Raw genomic sequence first — 10,092 nt, 5'->3', positions numbered from 1 at the left:
GTCACCATTATTAGTGTGAACAGACTTTTTCAGCACGTTTATGGCATCTCTCGCCTTCAATTTATAAATATTTTCAGTCTTTCATTTTCAAATCTCTAAGTGGGCTCGACTATTTTCATTGCGGCTAGCAAATTCGGATTCGAAAACCTCCGTATATTATAAACCCGTTTGAAAAAAGTTGTAGTTTTCAACTCAAAAGTCATCTGTTTTTGTCAATTTCTGCCGCCCGCCGGAGATAATTACGTACTATGTTTCCTTCAAGGCCAATGTTCTCTGATGACACGCCGGAGATGGTGACGGCTCTGACGCAAGCGATGTCGGATCATAGTTATTGTTCGGGTAATTGGGGTACTTATAATAACTACAACCCGGAAATGAGTGGTGGGTATTCTTCGCCGGCGCCGTCTTACGGCGGCGAATCGATGGCTCCTGTTTATTCGTCGTCTAGCTCTGGTTCTGAAATCATTCATAATAGGGTTTATGGAGGAGGGTTTAATAATGAATTCAAAAGCCCTTTTCTTCAGCCGGAGCTAGAAATACCAACACCGGCAACAACAACAATGGCGGTTTCAACTAGACAGATGAACGTCTCCGGCGAAGAAAAAGGGGAGACGAGAAAGAAATACAGAGGAGTAAGACAACGGCCATGGGGGAAATGGGCGGCGGAGATTCGCGATCCACATAAGGCGGCGAGAGTTTGGCTGGGCACGTTTGAAACGGCGGAGGCAGCCGCCAGAGCTTATGACGACGCCGCCCTGAAATTCAGGGGAAGTAGAGCAAAACTGAATTTCCCTGAAAGAGTAGGTTCGGGTGCTATCTCGCCGGCGCAGCCGTCTCGGGCTAATACCCAGTTGTCTGTTTCTGCTGCTACGCCGGCGACCCGTTCGACGGAGGCGCCGGCACGATCGTCGGCGTTCAGGACGGCGGAAGCGAGTAGGGATTATTGGGAGTATTCTCAGTTGTTGCAGAATACAGGGGACTTTTATGGAAGTGGATTGTTAGGGCAAATGTTATCTTCTTCGTCTTCTTCAATGGCTTCAACTTATTCATTCTCTCAACAGAGGCCGGCGGCGTGGGGCGGTTCTGATGAGTTTCCGTTATCGCCATGGGATAGTTCTTCAACCGACTTTCCTCCCTCTTCAAGTTAATTTGAATGGATTTGTTTTTTTTTATAATATATATAAGTTTATTTGTTTGTGTTTTATTATTTTCTAAGCTTTCATGTAATCTCAAATTCAATAATAAGGTGCAGTGTGATACAATAATTTGGATAAAGAATTAGTATTATAAATTATATTTATTTTTAAAAAGATTGTTATATTAAAAATTATTATAATAGAAAAATTACAAACAATAACATAAATTAATTGGTTCTTAAGTTTTCGAAAAAAAAACGATTAATTTTAATCTGGAATTTACCTGGTTCTTCGGAACGAATCTCATTATTAATTATATGCACGGACAACTAAATATGTAGGTATGCCGTATCAAATGCATCAAAATTTACAATTTTTCTCAAACTAGATAGTCCACAAAAAAAAAAAAAATAGTAACTAAATATGTAGGTATGTCATATGCATCAATCCAAACTTCTTAACATTTACCTAAAAATTCAGACATTACCCAATTAATTTTAGTAATACTTCACAACAAATATTAGTTAGTAAATGTAGATGAGTCGTGGAATCAAGAGGCTCGTAACACATACGTTAACGACTAATTAATCATATTACAACATTTTTAATTCACATGTCATTGATAATAATTTTACTGTGAATAATAATAATAATAAAAAAAACTTTGTTCAAAAATTTTCCAACCATACCCATATATAAATTATTCTTATTTTATCCCAAACATAATGTTTTTCTTCAGACACTACTACACATACTTTTCAATATTAAAATTTAAATCTTCTCATATGTTTTAATATTGGAATAAATTATTCACATAAAAAATCAATAACCATGTGTTTCATTTCATTAAATATATTTTGGACATATGGTAAAGGACCACCACCGACTATTTGTGTGTATTGGATAGTTTTTCAAAGTCGGTTCAATATTTTTCAACAAGTAATTAATTTTCTCAGCATTCCCTAATAAAATTACAATTTTAAATTTATAATCATAAAATTGTATCCATATTATTTAAATAATTTGATTTTACGATTTATATTAAAAAAGAGTAAATTTATATTTATAAATTAAAAAAACTTTATTATTTATTAAATAAATAAATTAATATAATTTTTATGTAATTACTTATCATTATTTTTTAATTAATTATATAAATATTTTTTAAATTGATAATTTATAAAATACTTAATTATATATATAAATAATAATAATATAATTAATATTTTTTTAAACTAGACACTTCTACTATTTTAAATAAACTTTAAATTTAACGAGTTTATAAATAATCAACAATTTTAAATAAACTCTCAACAATTTTAACTGTTTTAATTATGATAATTACACCGTTATGAATTAGTATATCTTTTAAATGGTTAAAATTATACAATTTCAATTTCATTTTTTAACTTAATTCTAAATGAGCTGGTTAATTTCAAATAATTTCAATTAAGTTAACTAATCATGTCTAAGAAAGCTGCAAATAAAAAATATTTATCATCATCCTACTACCTTAATTAGGGGTGTTCATCGGTTCGATTTTCGGGTTATTCAAGTTTTTCGGTTCGATTTATTCGAATTTTTATTTTTTTTAACCAATTCGAATATATAATAAAAAATGAATTCGGTTTGAATTTCGAGTTGAAACCCAAACTCGAAACATAAATCGAAAACCGTATTTGAATTCGAATTGATTTGAAATTCAATTCAAAAACCGAAAATGAAATTTGAATTCAGTTTATTCGAATTCGGTCGAATATTCGGTTTAATACGTTAATTACCCTACCTAACTTATGTTTTAGGATGCATCATTTGTCTTCTTCCCTTTTCAAACCTATTTATTTATATATAATCACACATGCAAATCTCCGTCAATGTTCTTTTGTCTACCTTTTTTATAACCAAATGCATTCACTTTATACCAACTCTTATTCTTTTTTAGTGTCTTAATACAGATGAATATTGGTCAAATAATCTTCACTTTCATTATTCAGAAAACAAGTAGAGTTTTCTGCTTATTTACATTTTAATTAAATGGTCCATGTGATAAAACAATAGACTTTCTTGGGCCCAATTTCCACATAACATTGGGCTCAAAACCCACATCAGTCCAAATCTCAACAACAGTCCAGTCCAATACATATATAAAGAAGTCCATTAAATCATTAGCCATAATGATACTCGAATCACCAAATCTGGAAACTGAAAGGAAGTTACGGCAGAAGTTCACCAGATAACCGGCGTACAGAAACTCGCCGTCCGCCGTCACGTACCGCCGTTGTCTTACTTCTTCCGCCGCCACGTTGATTCGAGTGATAACTCTATCGTATAACCGAACGCAAGCGCGTAACGATGCGATTCCTTGACGGAATCGATCTCCATTCTCTATAACGTTGATCATCGTCTGACGAGCGGCTGTAGCGTTCGCGGCGACGAGATCTGTCAATGCGAGGGATACAGAGCGGAGATCGGTGGATGTGGAGACGGTGAAGTCGGAGGTTAAGGCGTCTGTGCAGAATTTGTAGTTCCAGGTAGTGGATTGTGAACATAGGTTGCAGATGCGTTCGATTAGAAGCGATGGAGTGTTGGAATGCGGTTCCGATGGCGATGCGACGTATGCGGATGAAGGAGAGACGAGAGAGATGATTAGAGCTGATAGGAGAGGTAATAATGGCGACATTGTTTGTGAATTTGATTGTGAATCGATGAGATGTGATTTTGAATTTGGAAATCGCAGGGTTTAATAGTTGATTTGGATGAATCATAAAAGAGGTGGTGAGATTTGTGAGCGTTGATTCTGCAGATTTGATGCTGATTGGAAATTGCATGAACAAAGGAAAGAAGCATCATCTTCGTGATCTCGGTAAATTCTCTATACATGAGCTTTTAGAATAACCGTTTAATTGAAAATTCAATTTTTTATGGATATAAAATACTCTAATTATCAAATTCATGCAATTCTTAGCAAAAATAAATTAAAAGATTCATGAAAATTTAGTTTAGTGATATTATATGGCTTGGATTATGGATATTAAGTTTTAGAGATGATACGTTTGAGGTATGTAAATAAATTAAACAAAATTATTTTTTTTATGTAGGTTTAGAAAGGAGGATCTTATTAGGTGGTGGATAACAAATATGAGAAGACTAACAATATTAATATTTATTTTTCCATTAATGTAAATAGAACACAAATTTAAAGTAAACTAATTTTGTAAATAAATATTCTCTAATTTATTAATCTATTAATTTTGTAAATAAAGTTTTGAATTAAAGAGTGGAGAGATGATTGTATAACAGAGAATTTGAATTGTGTGTTTTACTTGGTGCAATATTTTGTTTGTAGGATATAATTTTTCATCCCGAAATTATATAATCCAAAAAATATTTTCGGTAACTACTCATATTTTCGATTGTCTTGGTGTCCTCTTCTTGTTATTTTTCAACTTATTTTTGACCCATATAGGAATCCTTCTATTATTATTTTGATGAAATTTTCATTTTTTTTATTATTATATATATATATATATATATATATATATATAAAATTGATTAGTTATTAAAGCTTCGTTTACCAACTCTATAATATTTTTATTTTTAGTTCAAAATGTTTTATAAAAACATTTTATAAAAAATTTGACATCGTTAAATTTGTTTGTTCAACTTGTTCTAATATACGATAACAATTACAAATTTTTTTAGTCAACTTCAGAATTTGATCTTTGGTGTCACCACAAGAATTTACAAGGTTATTATATTTTTTTTCTAATTATTGCAAATATTTAAATTTATTTTTTTATATATTTTAACTATTTGGAATTTAATTTTTTACTTAAATACCATTTTAGTTTCGAACTTGAAACGATTTGACTATATAAAGCTCGAACTTTCAAATGATTCATATGGGGCTCGAACTTTCACATATTTAACCATTTGAGATCTGGACAAAACGTTCGTCTATTTATGAGAACGTGTCTTTTATTTTTATATTTTTTTACAATGCTATATAATTTAATTGCCACGTATTAAAATAAATAAATGAAATTAAAAGCTCTAAATTAAAAATTCTATATCAAAAAATATATTTTTCTCTCACTTCTTCCTCTAGGTTCTTCATCTCACATTGTTGTGATTTTCTTTAGGCGAGTTCATCCCTCGAAGCCTTGGTGCTGAAATGTATGTTTTGTTCCTGTTTTTTAAATAAATCAAATATCCTTTGAATGATTTTTGTGTTACTTATATATTTTTATGTAAAAGTTGATGATTTGGATAATTAAGTACATTCTTAACTAATAATTTCATTAGTTATCTTTTATTTTTCAATTTAATTACGTAATGGGTTAATGTTATGCTTCAATTTTCAAATCAACCTAACCTACATTAAAAGTAGTAAAGTTAGTTTGAAAATTGAAACATAACACTAACTCATTCCGGTATTAAAATGAAAAAATAAAATATAACAAATGCAATTATTAATTAAGTATGTATTTAATTATTCAAATTATTCACTTTTACATTAAATTATTTCAGTCTAACAAACATTCCTTAAAAAAAATATCTGATATAGTTAAAGAACAAAATAATGACAGATACATATCTTTCGCCTATTTATTTAAAAGTTTTGATGAACCACCCAATTAGGCTAGGCTTCGATGAATTGCGCCCAAAGTTTTTGAGGGATGAACTCGTTCAAAGAGAATCACAGGAACGACAGACGATGAGTCGAGATGAAGAAAAATCAGAGGAAGAAGATAAGTGAAAGAATATATTTTACTATCTAGGGTTTTTAATTTAGGATATTTTATTTATTTATTTTTAATACGTGGTAATTTAATTTAGGATATTTAATTTATTTATTTTTAATACGTGATAATTAAATTATGTGACAGGGTAAAAAAATACACACGGTCATAAATAGACAGACATTTGGCCGCCTCAAATAGTTAAATATGTAAAAATTCAAACTTCCTATAATCAAACCATTTTCAAGTTCGAGACTCAAATGGTATTTAAGTCATTTTATAATATATATAAGTTGAGATTTTATCTTTTTCGAATAATAATAGCTGAGAATGTTACACTCAATTATTTATATATTCAATTCTACCCCAAAAAATAAATATATAATACATTTAACTTCATTCTATGATATGATAACAAAAATTAAAATAAATAGCAATTCTAGCGCTTCATAATTCACAAAACAAATAGCAATACCACCAACGATAATAATTCATCATTACATCCTCAACCATACTGAACCATTTCCTGTCCTACCCACCTTTCAAATAATTTTTCCCAAAATACCCACCTTTTCATTCACATTCCCAAACTACCCACCTTTCTCTCTCTAAATTATTAATCAACTCATTAATTAACTCACTCTCTATTAACCTATTAATTAACTCACTCTCTCTCTGAACCTATTAATTAATTATCTCTCTTTCAACTATTAATTAATATCATCACTTTTAAACTATTAATTAATTCAATTGAAATATATTATATAAATATTAAAATAAAATAACACATATATTTTATTTTTATTTAAATCTATAAATATAATATATATATAGTTCAAATTAAATACACTAAATTAAATAATTTAAATAACTATTATAAATTAAAATAAAATAGAATAAATTACATAAACGAGAACTTGAAATAAAATATATTACATAAACATTAAAATAAAATACATTACATCACAATAAAATACATAACATAAACATTACAATAAAATAAAATACATAATAAATATTAATCACGTTCAATATACAATAAAATACATATTTTATCTTTATAATTCAATTTTTTTTTTATATTTGAAACTCGACATTTAATGACCTTCAAAATGGTCAAACTTATTGTCAAAGGTCAAAAAAATTATTTGAAACTGTTGAGAAAAAAAATATCATCACACAAGATTATTCCATACAATGAACAAAGAGGAGTCTTCGAAATCGTTACTGCACAATACAGAACCATAAATGGATATTGGAAGGGTGGTAACAAACATAATGTGGATTTATATAGAGGTTTTTGCTCTTGTGAAAAATAGAGTAAATATCATAAAATTGAATTATAAAGATAAAATATGCATTTTATTGTATATTGAACGTGATTAATATTTATTATGTATTTTATTTTATTGTAATGTTTATGTTATGTATTTTATTGTGATGTAATGTATTCTATTTTATTTTAATTTATAATAGTTATTTAAATTATTTAATTTAGTGTATTTAATTTGAGCTATATATATTATATTTATAGATTTAAATAAAAATAAAACATATGTGTTATTTTATTTTAATATTTATATAATATATTTTAATTGAATTAATTAATAGTTTAAAAGTGAGGATATTAATTAATAGTTGAAAGAGATAGAGGAGTTAATTAATGGGTTTAGAGAGAGGGGGAGTTAATTAGTGGGTTAAGATAGAGAGTGAGTTAATTAATGGGTTGATTAATGATTTAGAGAGAGAAAGGTGGGTAGTTTGGGAATGTGAATGAAAATGTGGGTAGTTTGAAAAAAATTGTTTGAAAGGTGGGTATGACAGGAAATGTTTCCAACCATACTACCCTATTCATCTAGGACAGTCACTAACCAATACAGTTTCGATTTCACAAATATTACTACAGGTTTTTTACCCATTACCCTTTTCAAGAATTCGGGTAAAAATGAAGGAATCATACAACTTACAAATAACATTCTTCAATAAAACAAATTTAACAATCTCAATATCTCAACACAAAATCTCTCTTCTTTTTTTTTAATTACGTTGTCATTCCCCAGCTCCCACTTCTTCTCCCCCAACTCTGACTCTGCACATCGTCCTGCCTTCGACAGTCTAAAACCGAGTCCAAAACTGAGTCCGAACCATGCAAATGACCTTTTATCTCCTCCATATCATCCACATTATGACGTTGTGAGATCTTTAACAAATCGCCCCCGAATTCTAAATCATCCTCAACCTTCGCTCGATGCCCATCCGACATATAAGAGAGCCGAGGAGGAGGCGTGGTAGAAATTCTTTGCGCCTCCTCCTCCTTTACATAATCTCGGAATTTATTCCTTGAAGGCTGAATCGTAGTGCAGAAAACTTCAGCAACATTATTAAGACATCCCCGGTCATTAACATTCATCCGTCTATCAGCTCTGTAACGAAAATTCTCATATGTCGTCTGACAAAAACACATAACCTTATCAAACACACATGTATATAAATATATTTATATATTGTATAGTTCATGAGATTCAACCAATTAAGTACCTGATTTGTGCACATAAGATAGAGATGAAAACCAGTCAATCCTCCAACAAACCAAAGTGCTGAGAAACAATATACCATCAGTATAACAGAAACAGGCGATTCCTTCATCGCTTTCCAAATGGTTCCTTCAGAATGATCCATCAGGACTTTAATGTATAAACCCGTCATCGCAAAAACGTATAAGCAAAGAATCGTTGCCGACGACACAAACAAGAAGAAGAACCTGTAGTTACGCTGCAGATGTAAAAACACAACAAATTTATTGAGGATTTCTCAATATAGATTCGTACCCTGATCCAGAAAGTGTTCCAAAAAGGATTGAATTAATAACAATTAATTACCATTCCAATGCATTGACCGACCCAAGGGCAATGATGATCAAACCGTTCAACGCAATTGTTACAAATAGAGCAATGAGAGCAACGAGGAGGACGATAAAGCATGCAAGTATCACAATATTTAACCTTAACAGGAATGCCATTAACCAAAACTTCTTTCGTACGAGGAAGTTGTAGGGTTGGTGTTTGTCTTCCCCCGATATCAACATGAGTATCGTGTCGAAACTCTTCCTCAGGTGGATGTGCATTTCGTGGCACTATCCCCGGATCCCTAGTTGAAGTTTGAAATAGAATCAGCAACACCTGTCCAAATCAAACCAAACCAAACCAAACCAAACCAAAAGATTCAATATCATTTTCATTTCATTTATCAGATGATAAAGAAGGGATTAAGGGAACTAACATAAAGAGTAAAGACTATAGCTGTGACTAGAATTGCATATCCAGCATTATATCGAGGAGCAAACTCATGTCGAAGATGTCTCGCAACAAACACGCAGAAGATAATAACCGGTACAATTATCAACGAAATTGTCACCACCAAAGATCTAGCATCTGGTCCAAATATCAATCTCCCACCAAGAAAGAATTTCTGCAAACATAATGAATTAGAATCTTTACAAAATAAATGAACAAGTAAAACCTAGATCCAGTTCAACATATACTCAATCTCAATAGTAAAACCTAAGAGCTCACTAGCTTAAATCAAAACTCGTAAGATTTGTTCTCTCATTTGCAATGAATCAAACTAATAACTAAAAAATTGAGAGAAAACTTACGTTATTTCCCTTCCAAACTTGATAAACGCGCTTCGCCATGAGCAAATCTCTGAAACAAGGATTTCAAACTGCAGTATGAAGCGGGAAGAATGTAGTGAACTCAAATCAAACTTCTTCTTCTTCTCTCTGGACCATTAGAAAAGAGAGATAGTCAAGTAAGACGAAAAAGAGATTCTGAATGATCTTCGGCTGCTGCTTCTTCTTGGGATTCTGAATAAGAACATCAATGGAATTTTTGGGGAAGATAGATATACTACTGATTATAATATATAAATTATTTCTAACTCTCTCTCTCAAGCAAATGGCTAATTTGTCCTTACTATATATTATTTTTTAACTCTTTCTCCCTCAAACAAATGGCTAGTTATGTTAATTTAATATTTAATTAAAATAGTTGAAAGTATTAATTTGAAGGGTAGATAGGGAATTTTGGTCCTGGAGAGGGCTCCACTGTCCATTTATGTACACATGTTACTGTTGGATATTTGAATTTCAAATCATTATTTATCTTCTATATTTGGATTTCGTACTTTATCTTTTAGACATATTTTTATTAGGA

At 30.5% G+C, this 10,092-nt stretch overlaps 2 protein-coding genes across 2 annotated transcripts; one reads left to right on the top strand and one right to left on the bottom strand.

Moving 5' to 3' along the window:
• Positions 1–1,270, top strand: LOC124944736 (ethylene-responsive transcription factor ERF114-like). The gene has a single exon (XM_047485076.1). The coding sequence runs from the start codon at positions 249–251 to the stop codon at positions 1,146–1,148; it is 900 nt and encodes a 299-aa protein (XP_047341032.1). The 5' UTR covers positions 1–248; the 3' UTR covers positions 1,149–1,270.
• Positions 1,271–7,750: 6,480 nt separating this feature from the next.
• LOC124945873 (protein S-acyltransferase 8-like) lies at positions 7,751–9,707 on the bottom strand. Its single transcript, XM_047486389.1, has 5 exons — positions 9,534–9,707; positions 9,158–9,346; positions 8,758–9,057; positions 8,417–8,650; positions 7,751–8,327 (listed from the first exon to the last, which is right to left on the bottom strand). Exons 1-5 carry the CDS (start codon positions 9,570–9,572, stop codon positions 7,920–7,922), a joined length of 1,170 nt encoding a protein of 389 aa, XP_047342345.1. The 5' UTR covers positions 9,573–9,707; the 3' UTR covers positions 7,751–7,919.
• Positions 9,708–10,092: the final 385 nt, after the last annotated feature.

The sequence above is a fragment of the Impatiens glandulifera genome, chromosome 7 (genome assembly GCF_907164915.1).
Source record: "Impatiens glandulifera chromosome 7, dImpGla2.1, whole genome shotgun sequence".
Taxonomy (NCBI): domain Eukaryota; kingdom Viridiplantae; phylum Streptophyta; class Magnoliopsida; order Ericales; family Balsaminaceae; genus Impatiens; species Impatiens glandulifera.
The sequence above is the reverse complement of the archived record's forward strand: the minus strand, read 5'-3'. Positions and strand labels throughout refer to the sequence as shown.

What these genes read in the sequence shown, in the direction of transcription:
- LOC124944736 (XM_047485076.1), top strand. Translation starts at nt 249, where the DNA reads ATGTTTCCTTCAAGGCCAATGTTCTCTGATGACACGCCGGAGATGGTG.
- LOC124945873 (XM_047486389.1), bottom strand. Translation starts at nt 9,572, where the DNA reads ATGGCGAAGCGCGTTTATCAAGTTTGGAAGGGAAATAAC. An exon ending in AAGTTTGGAAGGGAAATAAC is followed by an intron (nt 9,347 to 9,533) that starts GTAAGTTTTCTC and finishes TTATGTTTGCAG; the next exon opens with AAATTCTTTCTTGGTGGGAG. An exon ending in CTATAGTCTTTACTCTTTAT is followed by an intron (nt 9,058 to 9,157) that starts GTTAGTTCCCTT and finishes TGATTTGGACAG; the next exon opens with GTGTTGCTGATTCTATTTCA.